The 19867-nt window shown below is 36.5% G+C and overlaps 11 protein-coding genes across 11 annotated transcripts; 6 read left to right on the top strand and 5 right to left on the bottom strand.

Annotated features, from left to right (window-relative positions):
• Window positions 1-90: 90 nt before the first annotated feature.
• On the top strand, window positions 91-2247 carry FDP41_010152 (uncharacterized protein; the record flags this gene model as incomplete). The annotated part of the gene is made up of 1 exon (XM_044700419.1): window positions 91-2247. One exon carries the CDS (start codon window positions 91-93, stop codon window positions 2245-2247), a length of 2157 nt encoding a protein of 718 aa, XP_044556262.1.
• Window positions 2248-2522: 275 nt separating this feature from the next.
• Window positions 2523-5203, top strand: FDP41_010151 (uncharacterized protein; the record flags this gene model as incomplete). The annotated part of the gene is made up of 2 exons (XM_044700418.1): window positions 2523-4885; window positions 4981-5203. 2 exons carry the CDS (start codon window positions 2523-2525, stop codon window positions 5201-5203), a joined length of 2586 nt encoding a protein of 861 aa, XP_044556261.1.
• Window positions 5204-5253: 50 nt separating this feature from the next.
• Window positions 5254-6057, bottom strand: FDP41_010150 (uncharacterized protein; the record flags this gene model as incomplete). The annotated part of the gene is made up of 1 exon (XM_044700417.1): window positions 5254-6057. One exon carries the CDS (start codon window positions 6055-6057, stop codon window positions 5254-5256), a length of 804 nt encoding a protein of 267 aa, XP_044556260.1.
• A 217-nt stretch (window positions 6058-6274) lies between these two features.
• FDP41_010149 (uncharacterized protein) lies at window positions 6275-6940 on the bottom strand (the record flags this gene model as incomplete). The annotated part of the gene is made up of 1 exon (XM_044700415.1): window positions 6275-6940. One exon carries the CDS (start codon window positions 6938-6940, stop codon window positions 6275-6277), a length of 666 nt encoding a protein of 221 aa, XP_044556259.1.
• Window positions 6941-7204: 264 nt separating this feature from the next.
• Window positions 7205-9570, bottom strand: FDP41_010148 (uncharacterized protein; the record flags this gene model as incomplete). The annotated part of the gene is made up of 6 exons (XM_044700414.1): window positions 7205-7544; window positions 7626-7657; window positions 7734-8172; window positions 8260-8453; window positions 8549-8630; window positions 8732-9570. 6 exons carry the CDS (start codon window positions 9568-9570, stop codon window positions 7205-7207), a joined length of 1926 nt encoding a protein of 641 aa, XP_044556258.1.
• A 435-nt stretch (window positions 9571-10005) lies between these two features.
• Window positions 10006-12594, bottom strand: FDP41_010147 (uncharacterized protein; the record flags this gene model as incomplete). Its single annotated transcript, XM_044700413.1, has 3 exons — window positions 10006-10065; window positions 10117-11496; window positions 11959-12594. The coding sequence occupies 3 exons, from the start codon at window positions 12592-12594 to the stop codon at window positions 10006-10008; spliced, it is 2076 nt and encodes a 691-aa protein (XP_044556257.1).
• A 406-nt stretch (window positions 12595-13000) lies between these two features.
• Window positions 13001-13987, top strand: FDP41_010146 (uncharacterized protein; the record flags this gene model as incomplete). Its single annotated transcript, XM_044700412.1, has 1 exon — window positions 13001-13987. The coding sequence occupies one exon, from the start codon at window positions 13001-13003 to the stop codon at window positions 13985-13987; it is 987 nt and encodes a 328-aa protein (XP_044556256.1).
• Window positions 13988-14558: 571 nt separating this feature from the next.
• FDP41_010145 (uncharacterized protein) lies at window positions 14559-15787 on the top strand (the record flags this gene model as incomplete). Its single annotated transcript, XM_044700411.1, has 2 exons — window positions 14559-15252; window positions 15369-15787. 2 exons carry the CDS (start codon window positions 14559-14561, stop codon window positions 15785-15787), a joined length of 1113 nt encoding a protein of 370 aa, XP_044556255.1.
• A 125-nt stretch (window positions 15788-15912) lies between these two features.
• FDP41_010144 (uncharacterized protein) lies at window positions 15913-17288 on the top strand (the record flags this gene model as incomplete). Its single annotated transcript, XM_044700410.1, has 2 exons — window positions 15913-16753; window positions 16855-17288. The coding sequence occupies 2 exons, from the start codon at window positions 15913-15915 to the stop codon at window positions 17286-17288; spliced, it is 1275 nt and encodes a 424-aa protein (XP_044556254.1).
• A 412-nt stretch (window positions 17289-17700) lies between these two features.
• Window positions 17701-18132, bottom strand: FDP41_010143 (uncharacterized protein; the record flags this gene model as incomplete). The annotated part of the gene is made up of 2 exons (XM_044700409.1): window positions 17701-17856; window positions 18088-18132. 2 exons carry the CDS (start codon window positions 18130-18132, stop codon window positions 17701-17703), a joined length of 201 nt encoding a protein of 66 aa, XP_044556253.1.
• Window positions 18133-19155: 1023 nt separating this feature from the next.
• Window positions 19156-19544, top strand: FDP41_010142 (uncharacterized protein; the record flags this gene model as incomplete). Its single annotated transcript, XM_044700408.1, has 2 exons — window positions 19156-19202; window positions 19364-19544. The coding sequence occupies 2 exons, from the start codon at window positions 19156-19158 to the stop codon at window positions 19542-19544; spliced, it is 228 nt and encodes a 75-aa protein (XP_044556252.1).
• Between the last annotated feature and the right edge of the window lie 323 nt (window positions 19545-19867).

The following is a 19867-nucleotide window of genomic DNA, read 5'->3' as shown; positions in this document are numbered from 1 at the left end:
TGATGGCCCTCTGTGGTGGACTTGTGGTATTGTGTTCGTGTGTATCCCTTTTCTGTTCGTACCTGTTGGAGAGACATGAAATGGGAGAGAATGAAAACTGCCTTTTGTTACCGAGTGTTTGAGGTCTTTGTTTTACAATATGGAGTTCTCGTGGGTGCCTATTTATTTTCCAATGCTCTCATATCAGCCAATCTCGAATATACTCGACAACAGGTAGACGCAACACAAGCTCGTGTGAAAAATAGTGAAAAAACGAAATTTATTGCCAATTTGAGTCATGAAGCGAGAAATCCACTGCATTGCATTATGGGAAGTTTACAAATTTTGAATCATCATTTTGAGGGTGAGACATGTAGTGGTGCCTGTAAACACTGTTTCTTTAACAATTCTGCCATTAGTGAAATCATTGGAGATATTAATGAAAATGCATCTCTTCTTCTTCATATTCTTTCATCGTCGTTACAAATGAGTTCTCTCGAGATGGGAAAGATCAAACCTAAGAGTGAAGTCTTTAATTTGAAGTTCTTGTTGGACTCTCTGGTGGGTGTCTTTGCTCAATTGGCTCATGAGAAAAACATTTCTCTTCATTCGTTTTTTAATGTGGCACAAGTTCCTCAATTTTTCAAAGGTGACTCTGTACGATTGATTCAAGTCATTATGAACATTATTTCCAATGCAGTGAAATATACCAAACATGGTTATGTGCGAGTGAATTGTAATTTAGCAAACGAACAAGATTTGAAAGATTTTTATGAGAGAGAAGAGAACATTTTTAACATGTGTCAAGGCTTGTCGAATTCAACAAGTTCACCATTCACATTTGTCAAACTAGAGTTTATTGACACAGGCTGTGGAATTTCACCACAAGAAATTGACAATTTGTTCCAACCTTATCGAATTGTTGAACAAAAAAGTGATGATCATATTTCACTTGGATTTGAACAATATCTCAAACAATCAGAAAATATGAAATTCAACGATGGAGGAAGTAGTCTCATTCTCAACACGAGTAGAAATGGACTTGGTTTGTGCATTGCCAAGTTATTGATTGACAAGATGAATGGAAAAATTCATGTCGAAAGTGCTCTAAATGTTGGAACCAAAGTCACCATTATTTTACCTTTACAAAACACCACCAATGACATGTCAGAAGCCATTTCAGAGATTCTTCAAGGAGAAGGTGTCGAATTTAATGCCATCATTATTGATCGAGATGAATGCTTTAGGAATGTATTGTCCGATTACCTTTTATTATTCAAACATCTTAAAAAGTTGGAAACTTTTTCAAGTTTGGAAGAAATGTCCATCCTGTCACTTTCATCCTCAAATTTGAAAACAATCATCTTTTGTTCGGAAGAACATTTTAAGGTACTCTTGAATGAGAAGGCAACCATACTTGGACATCAAGACAATGTCATTCTTGTGCCCACCACCTTTCGAGGAGCAGAACGAGAATTCTTTGACATCAAATACCTTGCAAAACCTGTTCGATCCAGTGAATTGGTGGAATTTATGAGTTTTGTGTCGACCAACACACAACGACCAAATGCAGAGGTGTTGTCAAATACTTCGAATGCAGTGTCCGATTCCTGTTCGTCCTCATCGTCGTCGTCGTCACATTTTGCTGCACCAACGAAGAACAATGAAAACGGAGAAGAATCCTCTCTGGTGGCTGCAAACAAAAGTTCCGAAACAACAACCACGACATCGACATCGACCACAAGCTATTTTGACTTTAGCAAATTCTCAGTGTTGTTGGCGGATGATAATGCAGTGAATCGAAAAGTATTGATGAAAATGTTGCAAATCATTGGATTCAAAGATATTGACACTTCCAATGATGGAATGGAATGTTTTGAAAAGTTCAAACAAAAAGCATATCAACTCGTCTTGTTGGATTGTTACATGCCCATTCTGAGTGGACGAGAAGCGTGTGAAATGATTCGAAATTTAGAGAAACAAACTCACACGCGAGTTCCAATCATTGCAGTCACTGCCAACAACTTTGAAAGTGAACAAGTGCTCAAATCGAATGGTTTCGATCATGTCATTTACAAACCCTTTGTGGTGGATTATTTGAAACAAGTGTTTACCAACATTTTAGATTACTATTCACAACATTATTTTCATCATCCTCCTCATGTCAATAACCACACCACCACCAGCACCTCTACCACGACAGCTGCTCATGTCCATTCTCCTCCTCCTCCTCATTATCCACAACAACCTCACAACCAAAATCAGTGAATGAACCCTTGCGTCAGCTCCAATTGGCCAAATTGCCTTAATTGTTTCTGAAGAGAGCCAGAACCTCACTCCCTCAGTGTCGATCACACCAACACAAATCTACGGTCATTCCTTATAATGGATTTGGTGCCAAATCGAACGTTTTCGTACAATCCAAAAAAGTCGTGCAAAGCGGCAAATATTCACCAAAAAAAACAAAAAACACGACATTGTCTTCTTTCGATACCGTCGTGCAATATCAAAGTCAATTCTTTCAGCAACACTCCACAAGACGCATGAATCATCATACAAATCATACAAACAAACATGTTCATGACCACACGACGACGACGAACGAAGAGAATGAACCACATGTTGATACCAATAACAACAACAACATCAGTATTAGTAGTCAAAGAATTACGGAACATTTAATCCTTCAAAAGGATCAACACTTGAAGGCAGGACGTTTATTGGTTCTCGTTCCCATCCTCATCGGTTACTTTTATTGCCGAGAAAATCCAACCGTGTTCGTCCTTTGTTATGTGGGAGAGATGATCGTTCACTACTTGTTACATTCCTTAATGAAACAAGAACAACAAAATTTTCACAAATTTCGTTCGGAGAGAAACTATTTCTCAGGTTATTCACTCGTGATGATCAATGTGGCACACATGTTGTGTGTATTCGCGCATCAATTCATGACACAAATGTATTATGGACCTTGGTTTCCGAGTTACATCTTGTCCACTTACAAGATGATTGTTGTGGCTTGTATCTTTCCGAGTCATCATCAAAAACAGTACGTGATTTACAAGTGGAATGGTCCATTTACAATTCTATTCTCATTGTTGGTGACGTACCTTTCTTCGAGAGGAGTGGAAATGTCAGATTTGGAATGGTCATTCTTTCAGAGACGATTGGTCGACATGTTTTGTTTACAATACGCGGTGATGGTTGGATCGAACATGTTTTCGCACTTTTTGGCGTTCAAAAATCGAGAATATTCCATGCAACAATTTAAAGCAGCGAATGAGCGATTTAAGAATGAAGAGAAAACCAAATTCATTGCCAATTTGAGTCATGAAGCGAGAAATCCATTGCATTGCATTATGGGAAGTTTACAAGTGTTGAATCATCATTTTGAGGGAGAGAAGTGTTTGAACGGATGTAAACATTGCTTTGTCAATCATCGTGAAATTGGAGAAATCATTGAAGATATTAAGGAAAATGCTAGTTTATTGCTTCACATCTTGTCGTCGTCATTGCAAATGAGTTCATTGGAAATGGGAAAGATTCAATTGAAACATGAACCATTCAATTTGAAACTCTTATTGGATTCCTTGGTTGGAGTGTTTTCGCAATTGGCTCATGAAAAACAAATTTCATTGTATCTCTTTTATCAAGTATCAAACATGCCACAAATCTTTCGTGGGGATTCTGTTCGATTGAGTCAAATCATTATGAATATCATCTCGAATGCCATTAAATACACGAACAAGGGTTTCGTGAGAGTAAATTGTTCACTTGCCACTTTAGAAGAACTCGAACCTATTCAAAAACAAAGAAAGAGGAATAGTCTTGAAAACTTGTTAAATCCTATCACCCATGTTCGTTTGGAATTTACGGACACGGGCTGTGGAATCTCACAGGATCAAATCCACAAACTGTTTCAACCTTACAGTGTGATCGATCAAACCCACGATCAAACCCAAGATCAGAACGAATTTGGATCCTCTTTTGAACAATATTTCAACCAATCTGAAAATTTAAGGAAACTCACTGATGGAGGAAGCAGTTTAATTCACACCAATCGAAATGGTCTTGGACTTAGCATCACTAAAATGTTAATTCGAAAAATGAAAGGACATATTAAGGTCAAGAGTGAAGTGGGCGTTGGAACTACAATGACAGTTATTTTACCTCTCGAGACAGGTGACAATTCAGAAATTGAAAAAACCATTGACATGTTCCTGTCAGAAAATACCTTGACCTATCAAGTCACAATTATAGATCCTGACCCTTGTTTTAGAAGTGTGTTGAAGGATTACCTCTCTTTGATGAAGAGAGTACAAACAATTTCATGTTATGAAAGTTTTGAATCGTTTAAACTTGACCATCAGTTCGGGGATGTTGGAAAATGTGAAAATTCTCACAAGGAAGAATTATGTTCTCTCTTTTTTGTTCCAGAACGAGAATATGAAGGGATTCAAGATCATTTTGGAAATTCCAAAAATGCAAAACAAATCATAATTCCAACAATTTTCAAAGGAGTCAAACGATCGTTTCCAGATCAACACTATCTTCCTACACCCATCAAGTTTGGCGAATTAATAGAATTATTTAAAAGAATTGAGGAAAACATTCGTGAGGCCAATTCTTGCCCTCGCTCTGTTGAGGGAGACACCGGTAGCACACCTGAACCAAATTCAAACCAAACAAAGACGGATGCGGAGGAAGAATGCAATTTTGACTTTAGCAAATTCTCAGTGTTGTTGGCGGATGATAATGCAGTGAATCGAAAAGTATTGATGAAAATGTTGCAAATCATTGGATTCAAAGATATTGACACTTCCAATGATGGAATGGAATGTTTTGAAAAGTTCAAACAAAAATCATATCATTTGGTCTTGTTGGATTGTTTCATGCCCATTCTGAGGTAAGTTTGGCATAACATTATTGGACATTTTGAATTTAACATTTTACTTATAACCACAAACCATTTGTGAATCGTTTGAATTTTATCAACTACAGTGGAAAGGAAGCATGTGAAATGATTCGAAATTATATGAAATATCGACATCATGAAAAAGAAGAAATGCAACGAATACCAATCATTGCCATCACAGCCAACACATGGGAACCAAGAGACACTTTACTCTCACAAGGTTTTGATGATGTTGTTTACAAACCATTTATTTTGGCTGATTTCAAGAAATTGTTGACCTCTTATTTAAGCGCCGCCAATCAACGATGACAGTAGAATTCTTCCAAGAGTTGTTCATCTATCTGTAAACAGCACATTGCTCAAAGCAACGCTCCAACGCTGTCGATATTCAAACCATTTGGAAATACTGAGTCCTTTTTAAATTTATACACAGATTGCTCCACATTCAAATCTAAATGTTCATCCTTTTGGTCATATTCTTGACAAATTTCAATTTCCCAATCCGATGGACCTGAACTCATTTGAATTGCAAATTCCAACAACACACTCTCTCGATCCTCGAGTAATTTTTCACCATGAGCTCTCTGCACTCGTTCCACAGTAGTTTTCCAAATGTATTCTGCTTGATCCACATATTTGAACCATGGAATTTTCTTATGCTTCCATATAAAGATAACAGGTTTGTTTGATAACTTGTTCATCAATGTAATGAGATTCGTATGATCCTCTTTGAAAACTATCTCTCCCAATGAGCGCGCCACTTTTGAGTTTTTATGATGTAAATTTTCCAAGAGATTGGTGTCACCCACATCTGATTTCCATTCATTGTATTGATCATCACGATCTGATTTGGAAACTTGTGAATGATACAACTCATTTTGGGAGAGAGCAAATTTAACGAAATATCTAATACGTTCCTCAGGCTTCAATTCCGATAAGACTTGCACGAGTGGATCTTTTTGTTTCAAAGATTCCATGATCCATTTAGAATCCTTCTCATCCAAGAATGATTTGAATAAATCTAAAGTGTCTTTTTCATTTTGCAAATGTTTTTGGCTTGCATCAATTTGTTCCTTCTGTTCTTCCTCTGATTGAATCTTTGCGGTTGTTACTTTGGCTGATTGATCTTTGCTTTCTGATGGAATGACTTCTTGATCCGACATGATGCTGTCTGATATCAGGTTTGTAACGGCTCTATTTTTTTGTCTTGACAAAAGCTTGTAACGGCCGTTGTTGGCTTCAGTCTTGATCCCCGAACAAGTCAAAATCAACGATTCTCCAATTATTGTACAGTAAAGTGGTTTGTTATTTGAGATTGTGACAATCAATTGATGTCACAGAATCTTGAACAAAATTGAAAATGGTCCAACAGCGGGTGAATCAATTCACAGCAGAAACACTCTTCTCCACGAACATCTTTTCTTCAATAAATTTAACAATATCCTCCACATTTCTTTTCCCTTCATAAAACAATTTCGTCTTCATCTCACCATTTCTAAAAAAGGCCAATGTAGGATATCCTCTCACTCCCAACTTGACCACTGCACTTTCATAATTATCGGGACCATTCACTCTCGCTACTTTTATTCTTCCTCCAAATTGTTCCTTAATTTTGTCCACTAATTTTGCAAAGGTCGGAGCAAAGGCTTTGCAATGTCCACACCATGGAGCATAAATATAAATTAATGATACGGGTGATGAAATGAAAGATTCAATGGATGAGCCTTTTAAATTATCATCATAGATAAAGGAGGTCGGAAGAGTCGTAGAGGATGGAGTTTCATCATGTTGTTCTTTAGTGGTGGTAGTGGTAGTGGTCGTGGTGGTCGTTAATGATGATGATGTTACTCGTTCGTTATCGGAATTTATCATTTCAAGTTTACCTGCCGATGATGAAGAGGAAACTTCAAGCGATGAAGATGGCACTGATGAGGACAATTTGGCTCTAAAATTCATCCACGAGACCAGATAGATCAAAACAATCACTCCGACAGACACGAAGAGAAATTTCTTGGAAACAATTAGGGAAGATAATTTTGAAGACATTTTTTCGTTTTCATATCCACCGAACAAGAAGATCTTATTGACATTTAGATGTCATATCTTATTGGAGGAACAACCATTCCGTTATCCATAACAACCAACACATTGGATTTTAAGGGCAGACTTGTTCAAATTCCATTTGTTGAAATCAAAAGCGAGTATATTCAATCTCTCATTGATAAATATATTTAATTGTTTGGTCATCATTTTGAGGCTAATTTCTTGTCCCTGTTCATAACACACACCATTACACCATTGGACAGTCTCTTACTCTTGATGAACCGTTTCCTGAATGTTGCTGCTACCATTATTGCCAGCAGCGAGAATGTCTTGAATGGCATTCCTTGAAGAAAAGGAGGATGTTAACAACGCTTTCAAGCTGTGTTTGGAACCAACACTGTCTCGAGAGCTATAGAGGTCGGTATGATGATCATGAGTGAGAACGGTTGGAGAAGCACTGTTTCTTGCTGGTTTGAAAAGATAGGTCTGCATTAGACCTTTTCCTTTGACTTCAACACTTTTTTCTTGGAATTTATAAAAGTCTTTCAATTTGTGATAACATGTGGATGTAATTTGAATGTGACCTGTTGGACATGTGCTCTCCATTCTATTCAAGTTGTGGATATAAATTCATAAAAATTTTTTATCATTTTCTTTGGCTATAACTAGATTGCAAAAAAATATTTACCTTGACGCAATGTTCACAGTATCACCCCAAATCTATCAAAAGAATGACAAGCGCCGTGCAATTCGAAAATAAAGAATGTCTATTCAGAACGACGAGATTAATACTTACATCAAATGCATATTTCAGCAGACCACAAATGCCTGCCACTACTGGACCAACATGCATACCAACCTTCAATCCAATATTAAGGCCGTTCTCGTCACGAAATGAATCAACAATATCAAATAATTGAATCGCAAAATCAAACATTCGTTCCAAGTGAGATAATTCTGTCTCAGAATCTGGTTTCAACCCTCCACAGCAGAAATATTTGGAGCCAATGGTTTTGATTTTCTCCACATTTGAAGCTAAAGTCAAATCATCAAATTTGTGAATAATTAAGTTTAGAGTTTGAACTAATTCATATGCAGAAAGATTTAAATCCAACAATCCATATAAATCGCTGAAAAAACAGGTCACATTTTCGTATTTGTCTGCGATAAAAGTTTCTCCCGCAATTAAGCGTTGAGCTATACTCTCAGGCATAATGTTCAATAATAGGGATTCACTTTGACATTCGTTCGTCATGACAAGACAAATAATTGCACAAGATAATTCATGCTATATTCCAAAAAATTCTTCATACAATACATACCTTTTCTTTTTTTCTTCTGCCAGCTCCTTTGTTTGTTTCTTATATTCAGTAATATCTCGCATAAAACAAGCAATAATATTTCTTCCATCTAAAACTCCAACCGAAATTCTGAGCTCGAGAGGAAATTTACTTTGATTCTTCTTTTGACCAGTGATTTCAATCGTTTCTGCGTAATTCACCGCGCTGAATGCCATCTTTAATTGTTCCATTTAAAAAATTAACAATTCAATTAAACATTCAATTGATTGAAATTTCATTTTAATCTTGCATTCTTAATCTATATACTTACCTTTGCTAATATCGGTTCAAGTTTTGATGCAGATTCTTTGTCAAATAATTTCGACAAGTGAAAACCAATAATCTGATCGCCACTACAAAATGAAACATTTCGACCATTTCAACGTAATATATATGGTAACAAGTATAAAGTTGATCTCAAAAACTTAATGTGAAGAAGAGTGATCATACGTACCGATATCCAAACAATTTTTCAGATGACGAGTTGAAAATATCAATAGTTCCACCAGCACTGCAAATTGTGGCACATGTCAAAGCCGCCTCCAACACCGCTCTCTCTTTCGATATCTTTTGTTTTACTTTGGCCCGTCCAACTCCAGATGATAAATAATAAAAGAAAATATAATTTCGAATTTCATCATTGGCATCAATAATCTCCCATTGAACATAATTGAAAAGTTTTCTCATTCTAAAATTTTCTTCTTGCATAGTCGAAACATTTGTGAATAAGAAAAAGGAAGCAATAAGCAATACGGGACAACAAATCACAACCACAACAATGGTCATCAAAGAGCGGCTCGATTCGAGAGTACGTCTTAATAATTGCGTAATGTTACTGAAGGTCATGACAAGCTCAAAACTATCTTGTCTCAAAAAGGAGTGATAATCACCAATATGAGAAACCGTGAGGTTTTGAGAGAGATCCTTGTACATCAGAATGTTTGACCTGAATTTGGCAACTTGGTCGTCCAATGAAAGGCAGTTAAATTCATCACAACTCATGTTATTCTTTTGTAAAATTAAGTCTTTCATACTCGAAGAATAATCTGTCATGCTTTGATATCCATCAAAAGCTGACCCAAAACGAAATGAGTTCCATACACTATCGAACTCTTCCAATGTAGAAATTAACGAGTCGCCACCATCTTTTTCTTGCGTGTAATTATTTCCAATTTCCAATTTGTTCCATAACTTATACCTCAAACTTTGAGACAATCGCATTGCAGTCGCAGCCAGTTGAAGTTTCTTCAAGCCAATAAAGTGAGCCTTAAAGCTATTAATACCATCAGCCATGGTTAATGATAATGCACAACATGTCAAAAGGAAACAAATAAACGCTATTACAAAGAACGAATGTGAAGCCGACACAAGCTTGTCAGTACTAACAATCTTTGCAGTAGATTGCTTTTCCAGATTCGATATTATCTTTTAGTTTCTTCTTTTGGAACTCTCTTGAACAACTGTATGATCAGCTTTCTTTGTCGAACAAAGATGAATGCAAATGTGGCAAATGTCATAACATAGAGCAAATATGCACAAAAATTCCAGAGCTCACAATAATATATGCAGTCCGAGCTTGCTGATTGTGTATGATTTGGATTACATAACTCTCGGAAAAGAATTTCTGAAAGTAGTCAGTAAGAAATTCAATATTAGACTTCAAAAATTCAAAGTAATTGTCTGTGGGTACTAGAGAGGAGTTGTTAATTCTTGGATAAATGATTCGTTTCATCTTTTAACAAGCCATGAATTGGAACAATTTTGCTCGAGAGTAAGACCATCGTCGATCTATATGCAATTATTAACATAGTTTCCTCTGAATATTATTGTGGTACTTACAATGAATTTCTTGTCATTACTATTGAATAGCGCCATGATTTCTTGATCATATATTCCACTATCAAATAACAATTCAACGTTCTCTACTTGTTCCAACTCAAAATTCAGGGCCCTCAAATATGAAACTGAATCGGATGCTTTTAAAATGTTTCTACTTTCAATATTAACAACTGTGAAGTAAGGTAATGATGGAAGTGGTACAGTGGTTGTCAGTACATCCAAATTTGTGAAATAGCTCAACAATGGAAGCGTGACTGATAGTAGTACAATTATAAAACCAGTTGACACAATTCCAAATGTAACAAGAAAATAAAATAGTAGACGGTTCACCTCTCTTTTGTTAATGGCATTGGAAACAATTTCTTGTTGTTTGTCCACTGTTTCCTCTGCTACTTGTGATACTGAATCTAAATTATCATCCATCATAGGAACATCTAATAGTTGATCATTATTTTCAGTTTCTTTGGTTGTATTTGGAATTTCCTTTGATCCATTTCCGGTGTCTAGTACATTAAAACTTAATTCTTCTTGATATTCAGTATAAAGTTTTTGAAAGAATGGATCATCCTCATTTTCTAATATTAGATTATTGAACGCGATATCACAATCTGATGTTAGAGATTGAATGTTTTGGATCAAATCATTGACATCCATGGATGCAAGTAAATTCTTCCAGAATTGAATGATCAAATATCTCAGCTTGCGCATCTTAATTTTAACCCCTTCTAGAATAATTTCTGAATGGGCGCTGTTTAAACGTCCGTTTGATAAACATTTTTCAGTTTCCCTTGTTCTTATGAAAATATTGTATTTCATAAATATGCTGGAAGAGGGTTGTTTTTCGGCTCTTTTAAGAAGTTGTAGAGAAATGAAGTAATGAGGAGAATGTGAAACATCTTTCAAAAAAAGAGAAAAAAGAACTTTCATATGAGCATCTAGCCAATCTGCATGTTGAGATGTTTCAATAAAATCTGAAACCAATCGTTTGTGTTCATTAATACCTTTCATTGAAAATTGCAGAAAGGCACACACTGCTTTAAAGTCTCGATTATGAATTCGTGTGTCGTGTGTGAGGGCAAGCTTTACCATTTCATGACCTCTGTTGAAAAGATATTTCGTGTAGAAATCTGTCACCAAAAATCCAATAACAAAGCCTATCAAGGCTAGTACAGGAGGGCAAAATGCAAGTCCAAGCCCAAGATCCCATGAATCGCTAGCATTTACCAGTGAGGCAATTAACGACGCAACAGCAACTCCAATTCTCGCAAACCCAACACCACCATACACAGAATTGGCTCTTCTTCTCACAAATGGTAAATTACGGAATAAAAGGATTACAAATCCAAGAGAAAATATTGCAAAATAAATGGGCCTTAAAAGCTAACAAATTTTGGTGTCACGATGGAGATGATTAAATAAAGCTGATTCGAGCCAATCACATATGAAATGAGAAATGGATCCAATAATAAGAATTTTGCTTTAGATGTAATGAAAGTGTCACAAAAAATCATGACGGTTCCCATTGTGATCACCACTTGAATGAGCACCAATATAAGAGAAAGAATGGAAAAACGGCATTCATGGTTCCCCAACATGCTTCAGTTGGAAAGCTGGAAAGTACAAATATTTGGACACCTTTCTGAATTTCAACTGTTTTTGAATAATCACAGCCCCAAAATCCTTGCATTAAAGCAAATGTCTTTTTTGTCGATCATAGGAATATTGTTGTGATGGATTCATGCACAAGTGGTTCGTGAAGGGGATGACAATAAATGATGGCATGTGTTAGTAATAAACAATTATCGGTGGGTAAACAATGAAGTAGTTTTTCACAAGACTTACCATTGGCAATGAAAGGAATGTCATGATGGCAAAAACACTTCTACCAGCAGTTCGAATTTTTTTCCAATATTTGCTACCATAAATTAGAGATCGATAAGTGAAGAAGATGATGATCATTCCGATACATTCAACCAAGCACATAATTGCGAACAATGCAACAAAATCATTATATGGCAAAAATTGAAACCCAAACGTTCTCGGAGCAACAAGAGCATGCACAATATATCTTCCATATTCGCCCCAACCATCGTCAACGGAAATTCCCAATGAAAGTGTTTGATAAATCATCATCAAATGAAGACTCAAACACAACAGAGGATGAATGGAACGTTCCAATTTCAACGCATTGATGAACATGAAAAATTGTTGAATCTTGTCCTCGAAAAAGGAATGATCTTGTTCATTCCCAAAGGTGCCTTCTTTGAATTGTGAAGAGTTAACATCATCAAAGGAGTCACTCACCGGAACCACCGAATTGCTGGAGTACAGGCCTCTTTTTTTGTAAACATTGGCTTTTGGATGGATTGCGTTGTTGCCCGAAACAGTTGGAGCCTTCTTCTTGGAGAAGGATCCAGAGGGATGACTAGGAGGATGAGCTGACTGATCAGCAGTACTCGGATGACTATGCTCTGTCATTCAATCTCCACTTTCCCATAAAGGTGCTAGATCTAATTAATTGATCAATACAGTAGAGTACGAAGTAGCCTGTAGCCACGAACGAGAAAAACCTTGTTCTTGGCTTTGGATATATTATCGTATCGCGAGAGAGCGAGTACCGAACAGAATGTTTCACCGCCTTTCTTTCTAAGGGTGCTACAGTGCGCTCAATTTTTTGTATTAAGGAGAAATCAGGGAATGAGAAATCTCCCATTCCTGAAAAAGGAAAAACAAAGTGAGAGTGTCCAACAATGTCCTTGAAATGATGCATGAACAATGATCATCCAAAGATTGAAAAAGATTCTAAAGATTTCTATTTGTGTGTCTTGAGTCTTTCGAGAAGTCTCGCTGATCGGCTTTTGAAATTCAATTTCAGCACAAAAAAATGGGCAATCAACTCGCTGTGAGCGGCTCTGTGCAAGAACTTCACTTGCAAGACTTGGCTGAAGGTTTAGTTCAGGATCACCCTCTTGGAGGAGGTCGATTACTCAAGAGTGTCCAATGTTGGACGGAAGAGGGTATGCCAGTGGTGGTAAAGGTATATTTGAAGAGAGAGGATGATCCGCCTCTCGCTCTCGCACCTCATCATGCCAAATTGAAAATATTGAATGAGAAATTGAGTCTGAGGAATCAACCCAACGTGTTGAGTTATAATAGAATGGTGGAGACCGACAAGGCTGGTTATTTGGTTCGACAATATTGTTATAGCAACTTGGCAGACAGAATCAGTACCCGACCGTTTTTCAGTGCCATCGGGAAACGTTGGATTGCTTTTCAAATTTTGCAAGGATTGAGTCAGATTCATAAACTTGGACTTTATCATGGCGATTTGAAAGCAGATAATGTAATTTTGACTGCTTGGGATTGGGTCTTTCTGACTGATTTGGCTCCTTTCAAACCATCACGAATTCCCGATGATGATCCTTCATTCTTTTCGTATTATTTTGATACATCCGGAAGAAGAATTTGTTTATTGGCTCCTGAACGGTTTTGTCCAACATCACAAGTTTATGGTATCGGAAACACTGCGTCAGCAACGCCACTCACAAGTACCAAATCGTTGGCAAACGCATTTGTCATGATTGATAACAACGGTTTAGATCAAAGCATGTTAATTAATGAGGATACATTGTCCCTCCTTCGAGTGGCAATCAATCATCAACGGATTCGAATAACAACAACACAACATCTAACACAGAAGAAATCACTGAAAAGATGGATATATTTAGTGCTGGATGTGTCATTGCGCAGCTTTTCCTCGATGGTGAAGCGCTCTTTGACTATTCCCAACTTCTGGCATATCGCAAAGGAGACACCGAACACTTCTCAAAATTATTGGAAAGAGTCGAAGATAAAGATGTTAGAGAGATGATTACACATGCTCGATTTGGATCCAAACAAACGACTCTCAGCAGAAGAATATATTACAAAATATACACCGACCATTTTCCCTATTTATTTCAAATATATTCATGAGAAAGTAATGATTCAAATGCTAGACAAAAATTGTGACAAGAGAATTCAAACAATTTCTGAAATGTATGACAATATTATCGAAGAATTATCGGAATCATCAGAAATTGGAAAGAGCCCTAGCAATCAAAGCATATCTTCTACTGTGAAAACAGCTCAAAAAGCTCTGACACACTGAACGCAACGAATGCACCAGAATATACCGGATATATCCAGAAAAACTCTCTCCCTGAACTTATATCAGATACAAAGAAATTTAATCACAATTTAGACGATACAGAAAACAAAGAGAAAACGCCCTCCTCAAACAACAAAATCGAAAAGCTCTCTGAAAGAAGAAAATTTAATAACGGGAAAAACTGGGAAAATCACAAACCACCCATGAGGGTATTGAAATTATTGCAACTCTTCTTTGCTCGAGTGTTCGAAATGCTCAAAGTGTGAGCGTTCGAGTACAAGGCCTTGACCTCATGAAAAAACTTGCAGACTTTTCTTCCAACTACACAAAATTGGAAAGATTGATACCATACACTTGTGCTTTGTTGAATGACCAAGCTCCTCTCGTTAAATCAAAAGCGATAGACACACTCACATATATTTTGACCAAGATCACCGCATTCCCTCCAAGCGACTCTAATTTATTTAATGACTACATTCTTCCTGCTTTGAAAATTATTTGTACTGACAAATCTGATTTAGTGAGAGTGACATTTGCTGAAAATTTGCCATTGCTTGCCTATCAAGCAAGAAGATTTTTAGAAATGAGTCAAATAATTAACCAAAATATCAATAATCAAGTCATGATAAAAGGAACATATGACAGTGAGCTAAACTCCTTGCAAGACGAGATTGGATCACGAGTTTTGGAACTCTCAATGGATCAATGTACAGTTGTGAAACGATCTCTTCTGAAGAATATTACACCTTTATGTATTTTTTATGGACGAAGAAAAACCAACGACTTTGTATTGCCAATGGTGATTACTTTCCTCAATTCACGACAATGGAGATTGAGACATGCATTCTTTGAACAAATTGTTGGCATTTCGATTTTTGTTGGTCCAACCTCGCTCAAAGAATTCATTTTGCCATGTATCATGCAAGCTCTTTATGACGTTCAGGAATTTGTTATAGATCAAGCTTTGAATGGTCTAGTTGCACTGTGTGAATTGGGCATGTTTGAAAAATCGACAATTGTAGACATTGCTAAAAAGTTTCATATTTGCTCTACCACCCTAACACTTGGATACGATATAATGCAATTGCCTTTTTCTCGGCAGCCAGCAAGCAATTGGGAATGGCTGACACTAGTTGTTTCTTGCTTGATATTCTGAAACCACATTTGGCTCAAAGCATAATGATTATTACGGAATATTCGCTGCTTGAAAGCATTACTCAACCAATAGCACGTGATACATTTGATCGAGCTATTAAGCTTCTTATGGAAGACCTTAGTGCTTCCTCTCGTCAACCTTTCCAAACTTTAATAACACAAAAGTTGCCTCAGGTTTCACCCGAAGAGGTTGACAAATTGGAGACCATTTTACCGTACCTCTCTCAAGTGGCAACAGCCGTACTGTCAAAATCTTGGGAAAATAACAATGATGGCGAAAACCAAACCAACATCGATAGTGGTAGTGTGGTACAATTGAATCTTCCACTTTACACATTTCACACCAATAGAAAGTCCCTATATTAGTCTGCAATCAAGTATTACACAAAATAATCAAGCTCCATCAAAACCATCACAATCCAAGCAGTATAATAATGAATGGAATACATTCTTCTCAATGTCAGGAAAACCAAAATCCAAAACAAAAGATAATGACGACTTCCCAAAGAATATTACAAATCCTCTTAAAAGCCTCCACTATTGGAAAATGGAGACCAAATGGTAACTTGTTTGGCCAATCCACAGAACACAAAGGATCTGTCAATGAAATTTCAGTTCACGACAGCTTGTATTGGTTTGTGACAGGTGGCAACGATGGAACAGTAAGATTGTGGGATCTCACCAACACTGAAAGAGATTTTGCAATGAATTCTAAAATGACGTATACCATCATTCAAGGAGGAGGAAGAGTGAACTCGGTGGCAATTCTCAATGTGACATCTCCTCTCATTGCTGCTTGCACAGATAAGGGATGGATTCACGTATTCAGCGCAGATTTAGGCACTACCATGTACACTATAACCATTTCGGATAGTGGTGCAATATTTGTGCAATCTTCAAGCGGGTCAAAAACTCAAGAAGCATCCATTAATGTGGTGAGACCTCTCAACATTGGAAATCAACCATTACTAATTTGTGGAAATCAAAATGGAATGGTTGTAGGTATCGATCCAAGAGCTGCCAGAGAGGCATTTTCATGGAAATCAAAAGAGGCACTCGAACAGGGACCAATCTCAGAAATTTGTTGTGGCGACAATGAACCTTGGGTGATTTCTTCGACGAAGCGTGGATTCCTCACATTGTGGGACTTGAGATATCAAATTAGCGTTTCCAATACGCGAATTAATGAAAGTGCCATTAACAGAATTAGCATTTGTAAGAATAGCGTTTTGACCAGTTCATTCTCATCTCCGTCTGTATATATCGCATCTCAAAACAATGACATTAATTTATGGAGTTTGGAAACACAACAAACCTTATACAAGTTCAGATGTTCTGACACTAGAAAGAAGAGTCAACCAACTCCACACACCACACCCAATATCGATCAGCCATACGGCTCTGATAAATTTGCCATTGGAGAAATTAAAAAGATTATGAGGAGAGAAAACAATTTTCGACAGAGGAGCCTACCTTTGATATTAATGCTTTATATGTGAATGATTATGATGGATGTTTTTATTCTGGCAGCAGTGATGGCATTGTGAGGTTCTGGGATGTGAACAAAATTGATCAGAGTTATGTTGTCAGTGGCGCCTCTCAACAAGCATTTATGTATGGTGCTAAGAAGGAAGATAACTGTACGGTATTTACTGAGGATGTGATGTCACTCCAACGAACCGATCAATCTCTCACCTCAAGTACAACAAGCAACAGAGGAAAGGGAGGTACTTTCTCACAACCCATTGCTACACATCACTTGGACACAATTACTGATATTGAAGTTGTGTCTGGAGTATCAAAAGGCCATTTCCAACCTCTCTTGTTGACTGCCTCTCGTGATGGTATGCTTAAGGTTTGGAAATAGTATTAAAATTCTGAAAAGTTACATGTCTCAAGTATTCTGAAAATATTAAATGTAAACACTACCTTAGAACGTGTTGACATGTCACTTTGCTTTTGATTATTCCTGTTCACCATTAATAACTCTCGGATTGTTAGAAGTCATGAATAAAAGCAATCGAAATATTTTGTGTAAAGACGAGTGATGTCTTGCAAAACAATTTGCTAAATTGGAGTTCATAATATGAGTGGGATTGGTTTCAGTTGAAGAACGCTGTCTGATGTTCACGTGTGACTTTATGAAATTCGCAATGATTTTTGCATGTCATGTACTCAAAGACATCATGTCGAAATAACATCTGAGCACTAATGATCGCATCATTAAATTTGGTGGAAAACAATGTTGGGTAATGATTGTTGCTGTGGTAATGATAGTCCTATTCTTCATCCTCTTGTGCAAACTTATTTCGTTCGTATCTTTGAAATTCCTTGTCAAAATAATTTCGATATATTTTTTGAATGTCTTGTGGCACCTCTTCTGGTCGTAGCGGTGGTAATCCAGCATCCACTCTTTCCTTGTTTTCCTTAAAGATCTAATCAGAATTAGCATGAAAATTAATAAATTGTTACCACATGTTAATCATGATGTTCCGCCATTCACATGATTGAACATTTTTGAAAATTAATAATAAATTAAATCATCATCATTATATTCATCCACACGTTGAAATTCAAGAACCATTATTTCAATTTTAAAATTTCAAATGAAAATTCATTCCGAAAATCAATAAGAACATTCAAAAATCATCATCTTCAACACATACAGCAAACAACGGATCCTCTCTCGCTTTCTTTTCCATCCCAATCATTTCCTTGGCATAGCTTTTATTTTGACAATCCCCAAAACATGCCCACCACTGAAGCTGGCACAAGACTTGCCATCAGTAAGGTTCTCATGTTCATTTTGAATTTTTTTTCAAATCTTTTGCCATTCCTTTCATTTGGGGTGTAATGTACATTCTTCAGGAAAAGGTTCCAAGTATCCAATCCTATAATAAAGAGTGAATCATTATTGAATCATTGCAGGATTCTTCTATCAACCAAGTGTATCATCCGCAACAATTCGAATTACTAGTTGTTTGGAGGAACATGAAAGATCTATTTTTAAAAATATTGAATAATCCGTTGAATCTTCTTTCGCTACTGGAATCATCACCATTCACGATCTGACCGTTCATTCCGTTCATCCTTCCTTAGAAACGACAACAGCAAAGGATTTATAAAAAACATAGAAAATGGTATGGGGATTATCATGGCTTTGGGGTAAGTGGGATGAATAATGAGATTTTAACTTCGGAGTTGTATGATGACCATTTTGAACCAATAATTATAATATGAATAATAATTTAAATATGAAATATGAATAATGATCATTGATGCACTCGTGATTTATGTGGACATAACTATTACTTGATAATTTTAAATGCATACATTAAAATTGGATGATTGAATTGCTCAACAACATATATTTCCATGAGGATAGGCAGTGGTTCTACAAAAAAGGATACTAAAACAGAAGATACCCAACCAGCACATAACAAATCCATAAATAATATTCATGAAACAATTTCAACACTAGAAAAAGAGAACAATTATTAGAAAAGAAATGTGCAGATGAAGATTCCAAAGCAAGAGCCTTTTACAAGAAGGAAACCGAACCGCAGCTGCTCAATGTGTGAAAAAGAAGAAGCAATATCAAACTCAATTACAACGAATTCACAAAACAAAATCTTGAGCAAACATTGCTTGCATTGGAGGAAGCAGTCATTAATGCTGAGACACTCAAGACTCAAAAAGAAACCTCTGATGCCATTAAGAAGGTATATAAAGGAATGACTGCTGAGGATATTGAGAATGTCATGGATGATGTCAGAGAAACGTAAGTTTTATCTTGTGGAATTCTTTTCCATTTTGAACCATAATTTATTAATTAATTTTAACGAAATTTGTGAATTACTTCATTCAATAATTGATTGAATTTTCCTTTTCATTATGATTACATAATTCGTATGTCAACGTTGAAATAATGTAAATTAACAGTTTGGAAGATGCAAATCAAATATCTGAAGCACTTGGTCAAAATATTGGCCCTGTCATGGATGAAGGAGAATTATTGGACGAATTGGAACAAATGGAGGATGCCATTCATAAAGAGGAAATGAAAGCTCTTCAATTACCTCAAGAAAACCTATCGACGACTGAGAGGAAAGAAGGTTGTTAAAAACCTGTAACAACCACAAATAAGGAAGATGAAGAGCTGGAAAAGAGCTCGCTGCTCTTATGGAATAATAATAATTATGCCACAATTACAATGAGGTAATTTAATTAACCAGGATCGAAGGATTGGATCGGATTGCTCCAGCGACTATTTTTGAACTTTCTATCAGTCAATCCGATCCAATCCCAAAACCGATCTATTTAAATTTCTTCAATCTAACTGTAGATTTTCTCATTTCACCTTCTTTTCCTTGTAAATAAAACAACCCTCAACATCGACAAAGACTTTAAACGGACACAAGACAAGTTCAGAGATAATTTAGTATG

The sequence above is a fragment of the Naegleria fowleri genome (genome assembly GCF_008403515.1).
Source record: "Naegleria fowleri strain ATCC 30894 chromosome Unknown tig76, whole genome shotgun sequence".
Lineage (NCBI taxonomy): Eukaryota > Heterolobosea > Eutetramitea > Acrasida > Naegleriidae > Naegleria > Naegleria fowleri.
Note: the sequence above shows the minus strand (reverse complement) of the source record. Positions and strands in the feature narration are given on the sequence as shown.